Source organism: Pyxicephalus adspersus, chromosome Z, assembly GCF_032062135.1.
Source record: "Pyxicephalus adspersus chromosome Z, UCB_Pads_2.0, whole genome shotgun sequence".
NCBI classification, from domain to species: Eukaryota; Metazoa; Chordata; class Amphibia; order Anura; family Pyxicephalidae; genus Pyxicephalus; species Pyxicephalus adspersus.
In genome coordinates, this window is record NC_092871.1 from 60,303,887 (window position 1) to 60,324,548 (window position 20,662).

General features: G+C 38.0%; 2 protein-coding genes across 6 annotated transcripts in view; both read left to right on the forward strand.

Annotated features, from left to right (window-relative positions):
- FPGS (folylpolyglutamate synthase) overlaps positions 1-7,754 on the forward strand; it is a 30,876-nt gene extending 23,122 nt beyond the window's left edge. For 4 of the 5 annotated variants that reach the window (XM_072431666.1, XM_072431665.1, XM_072431664.1 and 1 more), the window contains exons 11-15: positions 249-347; positions 1,178-1,328; positions 3,171-3,246; positions 3,429-3,495; positions 4,596-5,309. In XM_072431666.1, coding sequence (XP_072287767.1) covers positions 249-347; positions 1,178-1,328; positions 3,171-3,246; positions 3,429-3,495; positions 4,596-5,020 — 818 coding nt within the window. In that variant the 3' untranslated portion in view covers positions 5,021-5,309. Of the gene's footprint in view, positions 1-248; positions 348-1,177; positions 1,329-3,170; positions 3,247-3,428; positions 3,496-4,595; positions 5,310-6,147 lie in introns of those variants that run through there. The other variant, XR_011923574.1, reaches the window with a different exon arrangement.
- Positions 1-20,662, forward strand: part of CERCAM (cerebral endothelial cell adhesion molecule) — a 461,142-nt gene that overhangs the window by 258,755 nt on the left and 181,725 nt on the right. The gene's annotated exons all lie outside the window — the stretch shown is intronic.

Genomic DNA, 20,662 nt, shown 5'->3' on the forward strand with positions numbered 1-20,662 from the left:
ATTTTAAATGTGTTCAACGCAATTGTTAATTTTTAATGTAATTTTAACTGAAAATATAGGTTTGCCAAACAGTTGTGCAATGCAATGTGGAGTTTTTTATTCTACAAGTTCAACTTTTATACAAAATATATAATATTTTTGGGTTAATATGCAATATCCATTTCATATTTTACAATGTGTGAATGAAATTGGTCTTGAAGCACAATGGGTAATTGTTGGTCTAAAGCCATTTTGTGTATTTCTTTTAGGGTTTGGAGAGGCAAAGATTCCCAATCAGAAGTTTCCTTTAGTGAAGTGGCCTCTTCCCTTGGCGCCGGTTTTCCATCCTAGTCTTCCAATGGTTAAAGGTAAGACATTTAAAGTAATGATGATCTCCCATGGCTGTGTTTTTGTATGCCAGAGGAGAGACAAACATTGGATTTTTCTACAAGCCAAAAAATACAAGCAGTGTTGCTCCTTTGGTATACTCCTCTCTACAGAAAGATTGAATACTGGTACCAAAAATTGTGGGGCTTCCCAGAAGGAAACCACTCCTATCAGCATGACTCTGTTATGTAGCAAAACAGTGCTGGGATCATAATAACAAAACATGTGATCATGACTTATGTCACTCTACTTCAAGAATATTACTTAACCTTACTTGACGAAACTTATTTTTGCCCAAATCAGAATATATTAATATTTTCTTGGTAGAGCTCAAAAACCTATTAACAAAAGATCAAGTGGTACCCTTGCAAATCTGGAAGACATTTGTTTTATGACAAAAAGTCCAAGAAATACTCACAGATTTAGTAAAGTGAGAACAGGAATGCGTGCACTCTGATCATTGTGGCTATAAACTTTAATAATGGTCTGTCCGAGCTACCTAAAGATATGGAAAAAGACAACCAGGTCAGAAATAGTAGTTGATATACTCTCTCTGTGTCTGTCCAGTTTAAGGCACAGTTGGGTTTGTCATCACTGAGTTTTTCGTGAAGTCCCCAGTTTTATGTAAATTATGAGTAATGTATGAACCACATTCTCATGTAATGTAATGCCATTGAACTCTGATAAGTCCAGTGGCCACCAGGTGGCAGTGTCAGAATCCATTATAGGATCCTCATTTGTTTTTCTTGCATTTAGGTTTTATCTTACATTACCAGATTGTGTTTATACCTGTGTTTTGTTGTTTTTTTAGGATTACAGGACACGGTATGGTTGGGACGCACACAGGTTGTGCAGCGTGGCCCTATATCTTACTATATTGATGGAGCTCACACTAACAGCAGTGTACAGGCCTGTGTCAGGTGGTTTCAGCAAGTGGCACACAATGAGGAAAAAGCTGGAGCGTAAGTGCAGTAATATTAGGATAATCTAGGTCTATATTCCTGGGTATACTCTTTTTCATAAATACAGAGTCAAATGAAATGGTGGTGGTGTCTGTCTGTATGTGAAAAGTGATCTAAAAGTGAATGTGAAAGAAGAAATTGTGGATGGAACAAGCGATGAGGTTAAATGTGGGGTTGAATAACACACAATTAATTATTTGAGTCTGCTATAGCCTCTCAGTGCTAAGGAAGAAATAGAAAATCAACTACTATCACAGATAGAAAAAGCAGCAAAAAGTGGAAGTGTTTTACTCATGGGAGATTTCAACTACCCTGACATTGACTGAAGTTTTGGCACTACAGGAACAGCAAAAGGGAGGAAATTTGTGAATTTAATACAAGATAATTTTATGGCACAGTAAATGAAGCCCCAACTAGAAGATTAAACTCTGCTGGACATAATTCTTTCTAACAATGCAGAGCTTTTAACAAATGAGCATAATAAAAGATAATCTGGGTAGCAGTGACCATAATATGATTTCATTTAATGTAAGCTGTAAACAGAAAGCAAAAACAGGAAAGATAAAAACATTAAATTTTAAGAGAGCAAATTTTCCAATATATAAAGGCGGCTCTCTGTGACTTGGACTGGGAGACAATATTGCCCTCAAGAACACTGAACAGAAATGGAAATGTTTCCGGTCTGTTCTACAAAAGCACACTGAAAAATTTATTCCAATGGGTGATAAATTTAGGACGCTAAAATTAAAGCCTATGTGGCTCAAAGCTGATGATAAAAACGCCATAAGTAACAAAAAAAGGGCATTTCAAAAATATAAAAATGAAGGATCACCTTCATAGTTTGAAAACTATAAAGAATATAACAAAAGATGTAAAAAGGAGATAAAATGTGCAAAACTTCAAATTGAAAGACAGATTGCAAAGAAGAGTAAGACAAACCCCCTAACAACTTTCAAAATATGGGGGTCATTATTATAAAAAAAATAGTTAAAATTGAACATCAGAGTTGCTGTTAAGTGTGTCTACAAACCCAAAATTAAACTTACAAAAATATGGACTTAGCAAGGAGGAGCAAACTCCAAATTTATACCTACCTGTCACAAAACTAAAAATGTCATACTGCACTCCCCGGTCCCCGCACTCCCCGGTCCCCTTCTCTACTTTGAACCCCAATTTCCCTGGAACAAGGAAATGTACAAAACCAAAAATGTAGGGGCAAGTGGGGGACACCTGTGACTAACACCGCCTAAAATTTCATCATTGGGCCATCATCAGAACATAAAGAAATCTGCCCATCAAAACATCAAAAAATCTACCGTTACACATTGCTGAAAGCTTCTAGCACCTGAACCCCAATTTCTCAGGAACGGGGCAGTACAGGTGAACAAAATTTGAGTTGCGAGTGGGAAACACCTGTTTCCAACACCCCCTAAAATGTAATCACTAAGGCATCGTCAGAACATAAAGAACTCTGCCCATCAAAAAAATCTACCCTGTTACGTTAGAAGCCTCCATCTTCTAACGTAACAGGATGATACATTAGAAGCTGGAGGCTTCTAGAGGCATAGTTCATTGTTTAATTTATTTCAAAGTAGCCCTACACATGCACACTACATTTCTGTTTGTTGTATTCTGTTGTTGTAACAGGTAAAATTAAAAAAAGTAAAACTTTTAAAAGTTTATAAGCTGTGTTATGTTTTGCACTTCTTTAGTGGAAGAGGGGGCAGAATGGCTCTTTTCATAGTAAAGGTTGCCGACCCCTGCTCTAACTATTCAGTCTTAAACAACAGTTTTGTAATGGCACCAAAACTGTGGTGTGAAGATTGTATAATGTCATTGCAGGGGGTCTGTGGTGCGGGTCCTGCTTTTCAATGCCACGGGTGAGAGGGACACAGCCGCCTTGTTAAAACTTCTCCAGGTAAGTTTACATGCAAAAAACAGGCATCAGTCTGTTATGTTTTAGAAATGTTTTTTTTTCAGTCTTTAAAAGTGATAAATGAGTTCTAATTCTGTAATTAAGGCATGTGATGGAAAACAAATGGCGTAAAAACACACCAAATTGTCAGTTCTTAACAATTAAATTTGTGTTGTCTTTTGCAGCCGTGCCATTTTGACTATGCTGTCTTCTGCCCTAACATCACTGAAGTGACTGGAGTGGGGATTGCAGGTGAGTATGCTACTTACAAAAAAAAAATCTGACTAGTGAATTTGCACTGAAGAAAAGGAATAGTAATGTACAACCTCTACTAAGCAGATGTATGTATGTAATGAGTAAAAATGGCTGTCCCCATGTATAGTGTGTAGAACTTCAAAATTATTAACAGTAACCATACATGTAAAAATATTTACATCAAGCTGAACTTTGACATGTATAGCTAAAACATTTTTCTCATTTTTATGTCAAACAGTTTAAAGTGTTTAATTGACATTGCAGGGTTGGCTGTGTGTGGTGAGGTTTTTTTAGGACAGGAAATGGCTAAGCTTTGGCTGGTCCAACTGTTAAGAAGTGGATCTGATGTTTGGCAAAACTATAGACATTCCTGTGTAAAGGATCAAAAAATTAAGAACAAGGTAGTTAAGAATTGTTCCCACTTACTCAGATGAATACCAAACATCTATTTAGAAATGTTGGTGTCCTCTTGCTTTGGCACTTTGCCACAGTGTAAACTGTGCATAGAAAATGTTCCAAGTATGAGTAAGTTGAGGCATGGGGAATGCACTGTGCATTGCTGTCACGATTATGTATTGATGCATGCCAAGAGCGCCTGTAGCTGTAGAGCAAACCACATAATACCAAGGGGCTCAGGGTAAAAGGTGAGCTGCTGCTTCCCTATCAACCTATAGTTTTAGTCCTTGCAGATGATCAATACATAAAGTTTCTATTCCTTCCTTGTCCAGATATGAGTGTGTACTTGCATTATGCAGACTTGCGCTATTAGTATTAGATTTAAGTTTAGTATTAGATTGATATTGAAGTGTACATTAGGCCATAAGGAAGACGGGTTTCTTGAAATATGTTGGCTGGAATGATATCTGTATTTGTATTGGAATGTAGGGTTTAGAAGAAGAAAGGAGACAAAAGTGCTTACATAGCTGCCACATTACATTTATAGACGTTTACAATGCCGGTGAGCTCTCTGGGTATTAATATTGTGGGTGACTCTGGGTTAGTTAGGTGTCACCTGCAGTAATGTTTGGTGGAGCTAAACAAGGTACAGACATTAAAGACAACAGCACAAAAGTATCTATTTTTTTGTTTTTTTACAGATCAGCAGAATTACAATGTAACTTTGGAGAATGTTTTGACCCGATGTCTAGAGAACCAGAAGAAGTGGAACATGTTAATGGAGGAGAGGAGCTGTACTGATCCATGGGCCTCCCAATTGCCTGTTGACACCTTGATTAAAGACAGCGCCCGCAGTCCTACCTTGCTTCTTGCCCCATCTTCAGATCGTCTGTTAAACTGTAACTCATTGGTGTTCCCTTGTATATCTCATGCCCTGCAGTGGGCCACTCAGGGGCGGGATCCTGGCTTTCCCTGCCTAGACAGTAATCTGCTTCACCATCACCCAGTGGCCAGCTCTGGCTCTGTATTGCTAAGAGAAGCAGCCCACATCCAGATCCTTATTGCCGGAAGCCTTCACCTGGTTGGAGGAGCTCTGAAGCTGATCGACCAAACCCTTACTCAGTGACCAGGAATTATCCAGACTTGACACCTAACATTTACTTGAATGGTGGATCTGCCTTTGCTGCCTGATATTGGTTAACCTTGTAGCTCCCAGAGACCCGTTCCGACATCCATCTCTTATGTCAATGTTTCTGGAAGCATTGTGTATAAGCCTAGTAAGCTCTGCTTTCATTGATGCTTGTTACCTCTGGACCATGCTCTTTAGTAAAAACTCTGCACATAATGGGGATAAATTTGGATAGCTTTCTTTATTTTTTTATTTCATTCCTGCAGAAAAATATTTATTAACACAACTTTTATGTTGGGTTTTTCTTGTGTAAGTTTTTTTGTAAGTGTATGTTTTCAGTCATTTCTTTGTATTACCAGCAGGTGATGTTTATGTACCCTTTTTGGCAGTATGGGGCTCCTGCTTGCATTGTTAAACTATATTACACCTATCATTAATAGCTGCTGCAACACAATTACACTTTAGTACAGCTGTATTATCTTAGACATTATCGACATTAATATGCCATTAACGACCTGCACCATAGCGGAATGGTTACACAGAGAAGATACATATATCGAGGCTGTTTTATTTGTCAAGGGGTTTCTTTTGATTTAGGTTTGAGATTTGTGCAGCTGTGTCTGGCATGACAGCTGACCTGGTCTTTGTCCTTATCCTTTAACCTATGCATTACAGAAAAAGCCTAAGACAGATGAGCTCAGCTCTGCCACTCTATTCTACAATCAATGTCCCTTGTAGTGCTTCCCTCTTTTCTAGTTTGAACTTTGCTATACAGAGACTGCAAGATTCTGATACCAAGTCAAATTCTGTTTCACTAGTTGTCTTAAAAAAAAAAAAAAAAAAAAATTCACGCTGGGGACATTTTCAACACATTTTTAATGACTTCAATTTTTAAGCTTATATACACTAAAATAGGTATGCTGATTCTGAAAGTGAAGTTAGTTTTCTTCTATCATGTTTTTTTTTTCCTCTACCGCTTATATTTATGCGATTACTGTAGCGTGGACTTGCGTGTAAATGAATAGTCTATACAAGACATTGTGGTCAAAGGTGCGCTGCTCTACGTAGTAAATAAGCAAAACTTATTTTTTTTTCTACTTACACACGTATTTCCTTTCTTTCAGATCGTGTCTGGCTCTGCTGTTTCTCGTTGTAAGTGCCTAAACAACCCTGATTCATTTTGTTATATCTGTGGCAGTTTCACCATTCCCAGTAAAAGGGCGCACATCAGCACATTTGTAGAGGAAGCTTGTTTGGCATATTTCAAAGTTAAACTTGATCAAGATAAGTCTTGGGCCCCTCATAAGGTGTGCAAACAGTGTGTCGAGGGTTTATGGATGTGTACAAAGGGAACATGTAATAAGATGCCATTTGGTATACCTATGGTTTAGCGACAGCCAAGAGATCATTTCAGTGACTGTTACTTTTGTATAGTGAAAACTTCAGGATATAACAAGAAAAATAAATCTAACATAGAGTATCCTAGTCTACCATCGGCTATACGCCCAGTGGCTCATTCAGATGAAATCCCAGTGCCAGATTTCGTTATACTAACTCACTAACTACCTCTTTTGAACATGATTATGGTGATGAACTAGGTGACAACTATGATGAAGAGTTTGAAATTGAAGTTGACATAGCATGATCAGCATGAGTTGAGTGATTTGGCATATGATTTAGGACTATCGAAGAAGCTTCAGAACTCCTAGCATCAAGACTGTGAGAAAAACTTACTTGGAAAAGGAACAAAGGTATCATACTTTTGAACCAGAGACATTGCATTTCTGCAGTACTTTGGCCACTATTCATCTATAGCTCAAAGTGGAGCTTAAAGTGTGTTCTCTTTCACAATGGCAATGTATTTGTGTCAGTCCCAATTGGCCATTGAGTTTCTCTTCCTGAAGAATATGCAGACATCAAGAGAGTCATTGAGTTGTTGCAATATCACCAACACATTTGGGTTATCTGTGTTGACCTTAAAATGGTTTGTTTCCTTCTTGGTCAGCAACGCGGATACACCAAGTTATCTGAGCATGTGGAACAGCAGAGCTCGTGAGAGGCATTGGGTGGAAAGCAATTGGCCTCCTAGATCTGACCTAAAACCAGGTGATCCAAACATTCTACATGAGCCACTTGTTGATAGAATATTATATTCCCGCCTCTGCACATGAAACTGGGTCTGATGAAGCAGCTTTGCCAACGGAAGTACCTCATTTTGGCATTTCCTAGCCGGTGTGTTTGATAGTCTACAGATTCAGCAGCTCATCAAAGATGAACATTTTATCAAGACAATGTCAGAATTCGAAAAGAATGCTTGGTTATTATTCAAAGCCATTGTCAAGGACTTTATTGGAAACACACTAGCAAATAATTACACAGAAATTGTCCAGAAACTCTTGGAGAGCTACAAAATGCTTGGTTGCAATATGAGCATCAAGGTGCATTTTTCTGCATAGCCATCTTTCTAACAAGGTGAATGATTCCATCAAGATTTGAAGGTCATGGAAGGATGGGGTAGATGGGATGTACATATGATGGCTAACAATTGTTGGAGCATCCGGAAAGATTGTCCTAACACTAAACACTCAAAACATACAAAAAACTATAAGTGTAAATTTTTACCGTAACTGATTTATTTTTAAATGTTTTACTGTAAAAAAAAAAAAAAAGTCTTCGAAACAATAAATCCTTTGTATGAACAAAAGAAATTTAAATAAACAGTACATTCTAATTTTATTTTTTTTTTGTAAGTGGAGGGAAAAATGGAGGGTACCCTGTATCGTAAAAACTGGATGGGATAGCAAAAAAACGGTCATTTGTGGATTAACAACCCAAAAATTAGTAAAAAAACAAGTGTAAGATCTAACTCAACAAAAAATGCGTTCCTCGGTGATATTGATGTATTTAACTGAGAGCTAAAATAATGAGACCTTTCCACCAAACCATTCATTTTGCCATAACATTTTATGTGTGTTATTACTGTTAAAAGAATGCTTTTTGTAGATGTTCACCAGCCCTTAAACTTAAACTGCATGTTGGCTGCGGACTGGCAGTCATCCAAAAAGGACTCCCCCAAAAAGGTCCGCCAATATAATCTAATACTCCACCATCAAAAATTAATTTTGGTTCAAATACCTTTACCTACCCAATTACCAGAACATTAACTCACAAGTCTTTCATTACATTATGTACCACGCATCTGCCTTTAGTCATCTCTCTTCCAATTTTTAACCCCCAACTCAAGAATGTCCCACAAACCTCCCTGTAATTTCATTGGTCAGTTTCTGAATTAGAGACTTCCATTTTGTCTCAGATTTTTGATTAACAACACAAACTATTATCTTGCCAAACCAACAGTAATCGCCTGTATACCTTTCCATGCTGGATATAATACACCTCACCTCCAATTATAACATATCTCCCAATTCCTATTACCCATATTTAATCCTGCATTAGCCGCGCCAACAAAAGACAGAGGTAGCATCCATACCAATACTTGGTTTTACTTCTTCCCTTACATTTGAGGAACAACAGGCACCATTTTGCCTCCCCCAATCGGGAAGCCCCACGGGGGCGAAACGTGTCGGGCAGGGAAATCCAGCCATGATTTTATACGATTCTTGCTGAAACTCATTGTAACTGATCTTTGATGTTAGAATAGTACACCTATGTTAAGCCAGGGCTAACATAGGTGGTCTCTGTTTAGATTTTAGGTTGGTAGATGTGAATAAAGCACTTGGCCCTACAAAGGCCTGTCTTTGTTTCTCCTCCTTTCCTCTGTGATCCATTGCCCACAGTAGTCTTATTTTCCTGTTCTTAACAAGCAACAGTTGAACCTGGCGCTCTGGTGTAGCCTTATTTCTAATGGCTGTGCAATCAAGCATGGCCTTCTTCAAATCACTTCTGTAAAGGGTTATTTAAACACTTCCTGGCAACATGTAGAGGTCTGGCCATTGTCCTCTGACCTCTCTCATTAACCCCCCTGGCGTTCTAATTCTGAAAATTCTAAAAAATTTTTACGCAAAAAGTGGTACATTGTTTTGCATGGAAATTTATTTTACATTGTAGGTCTATAATTCTTAGACATAACTTTACCAAAATATGTCCAATATTTAATACATTTTATAAACTTTAAATAAAAAAACACAAAAATCTGTAAAGTAAGGGTGCATAAAAATACTGAAAAGTGCAATAAAACTGTACAGTAGCATGTATAATATATATAAAATATATTACCCTGTTTCCCCGATTATAAGGCACTGTTTTATATTTTTTGAAATGCCAAAATATGCCCTGGGTCTTATTTTCAGGGGATGTCTTATTTTTCCATGAAGAAGACTACAGTACACATTTATTGTTGAAAGTCAAATACAATCTTTCCAACATGATTGCTATGGATGAAACTGCAGTGTTTATGGGCCAATCATCTCAAACAACAATTGAACACCGGGGTGCCTCCTCGTACGTACATTCCCTCCACTGCTTATGAAAGTGCACGTGTTACCTGTATTTTGGCAATTCATCTGGATGGCACTAAAATCACACTTCTAATCAATTCTAAGGGTAAGAAAGAAAAGATTGAACGTGTTTCGGGAATTTTGTTCTTGAAACTGAAAAAGCCTGGGCCACACAAGCAGTTATAAGAAAGTGGGTCAATTTATTGTTATGCGAGGGAGCCAAAGAGGTCTACTAGTCTGGGATGCAGCCAGCACTCACTGTGCTAAAGATATGAAGTCATTTCTTCATGAAAGAAAAATAGATCAAGTAATGATTCCCGCAGGAATGACGGCCTATCTCCAGACTCTTGATATTGCAATAAACAAGCCATTCAAGGGCAATCTGCGCATGGAAATTAATGACTACATTGAAAATAGAATAGAGAGAAATCAGCGCGGAAACTTTGTGAAGCCTAAACTGCAAGAGGTTGTGAATACCGTGTTTCCCCGAAAATAAGACACTGTCTTATATTTTTTTGTGCTTCCAAAAACACACTAGGTCTTATTTTCAGGGTAGGTCTTATATACTTTTTTAATGAAAAAAAAACACTTACCATATTCATGTACATATACATATACATACTTTACCTCTCCCTTGTTTACACATTCATTGTGTCATCCATGTGCATGAACCAGCTATGGCAATGGGGACACCGCTTTCAATGACAATTGTTCAGTGGGGGACTTTCCTCTATTTCTACTTGGTTCTTTGTGTATGTGCCTTTCTTCCCCATGCTTGTCCATTTATTTATCACTGAGTCCTTTTTGTACCCCATAAAGCAATGAGGGTCAATGACAGTAAATAAGATGTATGTATTTGTCTTTTGTTCTTTGTTTATTACTGCAACTAATATTTACAGTTAAAGTTAAATATTTAAAGTTAAAGTTTTGGGTTTGTCTGGGAAAAAAACCCTACTCTCTTTCTTTCTCTTCTTGATATATGGTTTGCAAATAGAAAGTGACTCCTGACCTGGTCTGTCAAGAACTGAAATTGTACAGCACTGTTCTAAAGGGACAGAACCATATTTTGCTGTGTTTTCCAGCAGCTCTACATGCCCTCTTTTGTGAAGTGTTGGAATATACTTTTTTTTTTTTCTTTGTTGATATTGAAAAAAAAATGTCCTGGAGTCCCATCATATGTCCCATGGATATTTTGTGCATATTGAAACAGGAAAATAAAAGAAAATAAAAATGAGGAGTAATTACTCCATCTCTGGATGGTTGTACTTTCCAGCACAGCAGATACTGTTGGTAGGATTTGAGAACACTACACTTGGTTTGAAAGACACTACATTAGAGTGGAGAAGGCTATACCTTCTTACTTACATCATTACTTTCAGGATTGAGCAGAACTGTGCTTGTTGAAAATAGTCTCTTACAAATTCCTGTCAGGTTTGAACACAAGAATCAATTTGAACAAAGAGTCAACTTCCTCCCCTTGTTATCCTGGGACTAAAATGAAAAGTCAAGGAGGCATTTGATGTTCTTTACAGTTTCCTCCGAATAACAAAACATGCCAGAATTAGCTTTGTGACTTGGAGGCGCTGAACTGTGGGAAAAAAAATTATTTTCCCTGACTAAGGAATATTTTAATTGAGCATGTTCACTGAGGAATAAAATGTGCATGAAACTGGTCATGTCTAACTGCTACATAAAGGTCGTTTGTTGTGACACAGGAATGGCCAACGGCACTGGCTCTAGTATGGAAAAAAACCTGTATGTAACCTGTATGTCTTAACTGTATTAAAACATCTGGACCACAGTGGCAGGCAAATAGCATTTTAGAAGCAAGTAGGAAGTGGCAGCCCGCATGTTTCTTTACAAGTTTTTTTTTAAAAGCTTAACTGTAAGCAGATTTTTTATATTTAGTTTTGGATAGAGACGACATCTGTCTCCTCTTGTCCATTTAGACATAAAGTTATAATAAATCTTTCCAATCAAGAGGCAAATAAAAGCAAAAATACATTTTCAGTAGTACAAGGGAGAGCTAGAATCACTGACAATGTTTGTGTTGCTTTTAATGTCCTATCTGTCCTGGTACCAACTGCACTCCCCATTTCTTTTAGAAGGAGACATTACCCTAATGGGATGACAAATGGAAATTAAAACCTGAAGTTGTGCTGCGGACCGAAGTTGTCATTATATACACTCAATAATGTGTTGGTAAACTCAGTTTACAAGAAAAGGTTAAAATTATTCTGCCTGAATGGAGCAGAAAGCAGGACACAAGACTGGGAGGATAAGCAGTGCTTAGGCACTTTTTCCTCAGGGGTAGTATAACATTTGACGGAACATTGCGGTATAATAATCCACGCTTTAGAGGCTGGTTTGATTTGAATCTGAACCCCACCAAAATGCTTGGGGAAATGGTGTATAACAATAATATAATAATGATAATAGTAGTTGCCTGGTGAGTGTAAATTATTCATATGAGGAGTTCCCACAGACAGGGGAGAGGAGATCCGTAGCTGCAGCTCCTGCCCTCTATTCTGCCAGTATACAGTTAGGGCAGCCATCCCTGCTGAATGACCTTTGCATATAAACCGTGTGTGTCACATGTTCCATGAAGTCCTGTCCTTGAAACTGCATTGCAAACCTCAGGTCCTTCCTGCAGTATGTATTTGTGAGGAAGCTGCTTCCTGGCCTTTTGCCCAGTCCTGAGTTTGGTCTGCCTGCTGGATCAATTAGTCGTGACCCTCGCAGATGGCGCCATGGGGACCCCCTTTATTGTCAGAGAGCCTGAAGGGGAAATGCAACTATTTTGTTTAAAAATATTAAAATAAAAAAATCTTCCGTCTGACGCAGTTTAAATTTTCATTTTGATAACGGCTCTTTCTAATCTGCTTCTGCGTCCTTCTATTTTTTACCCCTGACCCCTCCAAAGAGTCGCCCAATGTAGACGTAGAGTCTGTGCTAGATGGAATATTCCACCTCCTGTTACGTGACTCGAAAGTCTGTTTCCGCTTTTCAGGCAATGCTTTGAATTTGCAGCTTTTACCAGGGGGAGACTGGCTGTGATACAATAAATCATAACCTGGGATTCCAGTAGTCAACACTGGAGTACTGAATTCTGCAGGAGGACACACTGGTGTTAGCACTTCTTTGTGTATTTAAGGTTGCAGCTCCCTGTCCTTCTTGCTGAATGATTGCAGTTTACCAGCTTTTCTACTGTGAATGGTTTCTTGTTCCTGACCCAATGTTTGCTTGACTGACCTCTTTCCCTTGCTGTCCTGGCTTCTTGTCTTGTTCCCTTGGTACCATACTGGATCTGTTTGAATTACTGTTGCCTGGCCATTCCCATGCTTTTTGTCTTACCTCTTAGAAGTCTCAGGATCTTCCAGATTTTCTGTCGCCATCTTGGCTTGTCATTGACTTTTCAGTGTTGTCCTCTCCATCTAGCCCTGTTTGGGTGTGTATATGAGGAACCGCAACCTGGTACCAACCTGCAGCACAACATTCCCGCTTCAGAGGCTCTGAAGAAGATCAAGGTGATACTTAGACTCTGTGCCTCATAAACACGCAGAGCTAATCAAACAAGGTAGCTCCTCTAGGGAATTATTCTATCATGATAGTTTGCCAGCATCATCCAGCCATGATGAACCCTGAAATAGAATTCCTATTAAACATTCTGACCCAGTACCTGGCTTACCCTTTGGAAACTGTACACACTTTATGGAGAACAGGTGCGGCTCCAGATAAAACTTTAAATCTATCGTACTCTACTAGCTGCTAACAACACCAATGTCATGCACCCAGTAACAATTAGTACTCCAAACTCTGGGTCCTCTCCAAGAGAAGTTTAACAACTGCCCTTAAGTTGTGGGCCTTCCACTATAGCTGATTTTTGAGCTGCAGCCACAACTGTGCAGTTGTGCTGAGTTGATCATCTACATTCTGCATAATTCTCTTTTTAAATATTTGAACATTATTCTCAGCCATGTAAAAGTTTCATATTGACTTTGGTGGGGCATCAATAGCTAAGGGGGTTATTTGTAAATCCTGACGTCATTCAGCGAAATAACCCAGACCTCAAATATCAGTTTAGGCAAGGTCTTTTCAATTCCCTAAAGTATGAAATTGCATGCATGGAGAATGCATGTCTTGAAACCCTGTAAAATGTATTTTCTCAGCAACCCAAATTGGAAGTTGGTCGGGCAGGGATGTTTGGGCAACGAAACTTTCCACCCCATACTCATCTTGATTTTTATATAAAAGTTTATTTTGGCTTTGAGGAATGGTTGTACTTGTTTGAAGGCACTCTATCAACCACAAATTGATCTAAACAGATTTCAAGACAAGCCAGGTGGGCCTTCTTTTTTGTTTTGTATGTGATTTACTATGGAAGACTGTTGAGCAAATTCTCTTTTATTTGTTTAGCCTCTCTCCAGGATCCAGAACCATGCATTAAACATCCTACCAGATGCTTATTTCCCACCAAGACAGATTTTTTCAAATTACTATCAACCCAGCCCCATCCTCTGTCCTAGTGGTCTGATCAAGCTAAGGATTTGTAGAGACCTGAGGATTTGTGCCAGAAGGGCTCCCATACCAAATAGCTGACTTTCTTGAGCCTTTGCAAATCAATGACAGATCATGGAGCCATATAACAATAAACTTTATAGATGACCTTTTCCCTGCTATTTTTGTAATGGATGACTGGGTTTCAAAGATGACCCATTTCACCCCTCTTCACTGCTTTTCTACATTGTATTCTAACTTGCTTGGATCAGCTGTTTTCTGCTCATTGATCACAATACAAATTCTGCTCTTATCACTGTGAGATTTATTGTGTAAATCATACTCGGGCAAATGGGGACAACAGACTGAAGCAATATATCTGCTGCTTTTTGACATGGTGCAAGATATTTGACTCCTCCACTACCTATCCATACTACAATTTCATTTTTTTGTTCACTAGTTTAACTCTTTTTCAAATAGACTATGGGTTCCATTCCAACCTTCCTGGGCCTTTTGTTGCTTCTGCAGTTTTAGCAACACACCCATGTGCCCTTCTCTATTCACTTCTACTGCGGTTGTTGAATTTATCGCATATGCAGTGCCATAGCATGGGTATTATCATTAGCTGATGATTTTTGGTAATCAAATTTGTAAGTTGTGAGGTGATAAGTGAAATGTTAGGGTAAGAATCCTTTGACAATGCAGGGTATTATTATAAAGCAGTGAATGTGATTTTATCAAACATTTATTGGTAGTCACTGTCAGTGATTGATGCACATATGCATTTGGAAAATTCTCCTGCAGTGTGGTGGCTGCTTTATTATCAATGATCCCGGGGAATCCCTGGAATCAATAATAGGATAAAATGCCCAAATTCTATTGTCAATGGGAAGAAAAAAATGTAATTAGTGACCAAAGAAGTAAAAATCCCCCGATGTTGGTATTCAATGTTGGTGGGAGATGGATTTGTGCAAATGGGGTTTTTAGGAGGATATTTCAGTCAGTGGGGGATAAAATAGAATCATTAATGCTTGGGAAAGGGGGTTAGGCCGACATGGAACAACTGGAAGGCTGCAGATTTGTGACTCTCACCCTGTATTTGCCAAGAGTCTCACCTGTTCCTGGGTGAGTGTAACAATAAGACCTAGTGGCGAAGACCATATTTACATAAAAACACAGGACCTCAGGATTCAGATAACAATCAGCACTGCCAATCACACAACTTAAGTTCCTACTTGTACAAGAATACATATGCAAATATTTTGGTGTGGGGACAAAAATGTAGTGGCAAATTTAATGTTTTGTTATTTGTACAGCCAAAAAGGGTTTACTACCATAAGGAACACTTTCCAGTCATGGATCAGTCCAGGGTCCTCAAGGGATGGGTTAGCCATAGAACAGGTAGTGTCACGGTTTCTAGCTAACAGAAAATTCATCCTAAACATCTGACATTTAGTTTGGTTCTATTGGAACCAGTCAAATTTGTTGTTCCATTTAAAGTCCCACCACTATCAGACATTAAAAAAACAACCAAAAAATCGAGCCATTCCTCGGTTGGTTTACTATGGCACTTTTTATCATTGCATTTTAAAAGATCCAATTCTAGTTACATCTCAATTTTCATACTGATGTCTTCACATTCTCATCGAGCAAACTTTGATATAATGCAGAATTCTAAGCTCACAATCTGCAAGCTGCCTTGGTCCTGAAGCAGCGAAACAACCCTAAACCATAACACTTTCACCAGCCTGCTTCACAGCTGGCATGAGGTTCTTCTCCCATGTCTTTGTGCCAAACATGTTTATTCTTGCTGTGGACAAACAACTCTATTATTTATTCATCCACAGCAACTTGTTCTAATAGGCCTGTTTTTTTTATGTTTATTGGCAAAACATTAGTTTTGTTTTATTGTTCTTTTTGAGCAGCAAAGGCTTTTAGGGCATCTCCAAGGCATAACTGGCATTTCTAAATTTTCCTTTTAACACAACAAATGAAGAGATCTGATTGCTGAAAAGCAACACGATGATTACTTTAATCTGAAACAGGTTGACATTCAAAAATCCAGGCAACCTCCGGACCTGAGGAGTGACCGATTTTTGAAAAAACTGGATTTTGTACGGTTATATATGCTGTATATATTTAACAGAAAATGACTACCTGTACGGTTCTTTAAATGGATGTTGAATCCATAATGGGCCTATACAGCAGCAAATAAATGAGAAGAAATGAGCAGGAAAGCACAGGCAAGCGAGACCCAACAGCTGATTCTGGAGTACAGCGCCATCAAAACATAAACAGCACCTTCAGAAAACAGTGTAAATTTAAAAATGCGCTCCGAAAACCATGCCGGAAATCTGAAGGAACCAGGTTATCTATGGCTGGATTTTTGAATGTCAACCTGTACACAAATTTAGCATTAAGTGCACTTTACCTGATATTCACGTTATCCTCATTTCCAACACTGATCTCTCTTTTCATCTCTGCTTATCAGAGGAGATAAACAGAATAGCAGAAGAAGCTTTTTAGCTAATGAGCCTAGCCTGCTGACGATCACCAATATCATTACTTACATCCTAAACATGAAAAAATTTGCGGGATTTTGCCAAAAATTTTTTCATGTTAAAATAATATTGATGTGAATATGGCTAGCTTTTACATGTCTTTGATTGAGGAATGTTAACAAATAAAGAGTTTGTAGAAAATATTTTAAACATTCAGTAAATTATAGCAAGAAAAAAACATTAGGAAGGAAATGCATACTGAGTCTATTGTGTGAATATATCATTATATCTCATTGCTAGGCTTCTCAGAATTTAACATTTTGCTGCAGAACAGGAACATGGGTTTGAACACAGGATACAGTTAGGTCCATAAATATTTGGACAGAGACAACTTTTTTTCTATTTTTGGTTCTGTACATTACCACAATTAATTTTAAATGAAACAACTCAGACGCAGTTGAACTGCAGACTTTCAGCTTTAATTCAGTGGGTTGAACAAAAAGATTGCATAAAAGAGTGAGGAACTAAAGCCTTTTTTTAAATACAAAAACTTCCAAGTCCATGTGTTTCAATGGCAGTAAAAAAAAGTTCTCCACTAAGGAATTTTTCAGTGAATGTCAGATATACTGCTTTGAAAAATGTATATATACTTCTTTGTACAATCTAATATCTATGGTGCCAGCAAACAACATTCTTTATGTCTGCTTTAGGAAGATTAATTACGGTAAATTAGTAGAAAGGAAAACCCTGGAGGTATGAATACCAGGGTCGAGGTACTTTGCTTTCAGGGTTGTGTTCAAACACCAGGCATTGCTCAAACATGTTTCATGTTGATTGGGGAGCAATGCAGTGCTTTAGTTCTTCAGTTCTTCAGTTCCCAACTATCTTCAGTGCTAAAAGCTTAATCCAGCCCTAGAGCTCTCCTGCAACCTTCACATCCTTCTGCAGTGTATTTTGGAGAGGTGAGGTGAGCTCTGACCACCATTTTTACTGGTCACCAGTAAAAATATGAAAAATAAATTGAAAAAAAATCCAACCCTTTTAATTCCTCCACGCTTCATTTAAAACAGAAGCTTAACCTTTTAGTTGTCCCCTATTGCAATAAAAGCTGTCTATTCTGCAGTTTTTGGTTCCTTCATTTAACCCTAATCAAGAAACTAATTAAACAATTTAAGAAAATTTTACCATTTTTATTTCACCATCATTCTTTATACTTTACTCTGCAGACAGATCATGACTGGTGGAAGGGTCAAGAGAGTTCTGTACTGAAAACAAAAAGCTGAAAATGTTATACTGAGCCTCCGTGATTCAAAGAACTGAAATCCAGTGGTTAGGGATAGTAAGGCTGAGGAGGGTGCTGGATCTCTTCCAGCCAGGAATGCTCCGACTTTCTGCAGCTTCTTTTGCACAGTGTGAGAACCTGTGTTTAGTAAAATCAGGGAAAGAGGAATCTGTACTACTGCCCATGCATGGGATTGGCACCTTTTACACTTTTTACAGTGCCTGGAAAAGCCACTTTGGCGCATGCCCAAGATCGGGTGCAGAAGGATCAGCCCAGTGCAGCAGCAGGAGACTTTTTACACAAGACAAAAGGTGAAGGGCTTCCCACTTTTAAAAAAAACACATTTCAAGCACACCTTTATCCTATGTTTGTAAATATACATAAATATATATATATATATATATATTGTCAACCCTTTTATATAAAGTAAACATGTTGGTGATTTGGTGATAGGTCTGAAAAATGTTGGTGATTGGTGATAGGTCTGCTTTATGTTAAGTTTAATTGATAATCACATTGTGGATGCCAGATCTTTTCCGCAAGATATTATACGCAAATTGCGTCATCCCAAAAAAATCCATCAGATTTTATTTTCTTACAATCAAATGTTAATTATTAAAGTTTAGCTGATTTGTTACAGCATTATTCACATTCTACTTGTCTTAATAGAATCCAAAATGCACTGTTTGCATTTAATACATTAAATAATACAATTAATAACCAGGAAAAAAAAACATTGTGGAATTTTGTGTTAAAATTCCCAATATAATGCTTTGAAGTAGTGTTTTAGGATGTCAGAGATTAGCTGGGCATGACCTCATGAGCGGGGCAGGTGCCACATTTAGACCATGAACCCTGGAGACAAGGGGGAAGGATTTTATAGTTTTACAGCACAATCTAGTCAGCCTGAGTCAGCTGTCAGTAAAAGTGCCAGACAGCAAAACAACTGAGGGGCAAGGCACCATGTCAGTGAAAACACTTCACTGATCACCCAGAATTAGGTATACAGCCCTAGCTAAAAATGTCATGTGCAATGTGCGATGAAAGTGCAAATCATAGAAGCGCCAATATCTCTTCTGTATGTCATAAATAATTTGTCCAGTTATTTTAGAAGAATAAAGGACTGGAGAAGGATGAAAGGCATACTATGGTGAAATGTTCTGATTACTGTACATTGGTAATACTTACAATATATAGCAAAACAGCAAAAATGGGTTTCCTTTCTAATTTCTCAATGCCAAATCCCATAATTTTTCTAAGAGCAAAAAGGTTGGAGTTAGGAGTTTGCAGGTTCTCCCCGTTTGCGTGAGTTTCCTCAGGGTACTCCGGTTTCCTCCCACAGTCCAAAAATCATGCAGTTAGGTTAATTGGCATCCTCCTAAACTTGTTCTTCGGCTGTGGTAATGACATATCACTATGGTATGGAGCATTCCTCAAGGAATTAAGACTATATTGATATGACAGCATCATGCAGTTGGTGAAGATTTGTTGGCTACACCTCCATGATTTGAATTTCCTGTTCCATCATATTCCAAGAGTGCTTTATTGCATTTCGATCTGATTAATATAGGGGTCATTTAAGAACAAAGAACTCATTGTCATGTTCAAGTTTTGTGCACATTATCCTGCTGGAAGCAGCCATCAATAAATCTGTCCTTTGTGATCATAAAGTCAGCAACAATATTAGGTAGGCTGTGGCATTTTAACAATACTCAGGGGGTGTGGCTAGTGCATGGCCGAGTAGAGCCATATCTTTCTGTGCTCTGTACTGAGCACATCTATTAAGTTTTAAAATCCTACCGATATACCGAGTCACACTCGGGGTTACTTTAACCTAAAAAAAACCACACATTTCTCCGTCGCTGTCCCCCGGCATCCTGCTGGTCCCCGCAGGTCCTGGGGACACGTCTGCCTCCTCCGATCTCCAGCTGCTAACTGCAGAGCCATTATCTACGGGGTTTCCCATGACGTCCGTGCGTCCGAGACTTAGCAGCGGGAAATTCAAAATCATTTTGTATTGGATTCAATACAAAATAGCTGTATTAAGTCCAATACAAAGAAATATTCATTTAATATATTTATATATATATATAATGATATAATTATGTTTCTATATATATATCTATATATATATATATATATATATGTATAATATACTGCTGTACAGTTATATTACCTGTTAAACTATATATTTTTATTTTTTGTTAACTTTTGTTTTTTTTTAAAGTTTATGTAATTTATTGTATTAAATGTATTAACTTTTAAACATATTTTGTTGAGTTTTATCTAGGAATTATAGCCTACAATGTAAAATAAATTTCCATGGAAATTTGGACAGAATCAGACCACTAGGGGGGGTTACCAATAATGTGCAACCACTATTTTTCTCAATGATTTCACAGTACTAATGCGGATTCTAAATCCAGGGGTGTATCTATCTGTTTTCACAAATCGATCCTTTACCAGATATAAGATCAACAAATAGACCAAGAGGGGAGATTCTTTTTTTTTAAAGTGACCCTAAGTCGTAAAACTTACATCTTGGCTAATGTGTACCTACCAAACCAGACTCCAACCTCACTAGGTATGGATATATTTCACAAACTTATGAGTTTTAAAACGGGTCAATCAATTATTGGAGGGGATTTTATTTTTGTGATGGATCCATCAATGGATTCTTCTTCCAGTAGTAGCTCCTACCCAAGATGCAAAATAGCCTGATTGAAACAGGCTGTTATCCAACACTGAATGGTTAATAGATGACGAGTGACACACCCAACCAACAAGGATTACTCATATTTTTCTCCCGCTCACAACTCTTATCTTCGATTAGATATGTTTTTGGTGTCCCACCATGTCTTACTCCTCCCCCATTTTGCCTCTATTGGCAACTTATTGTGGT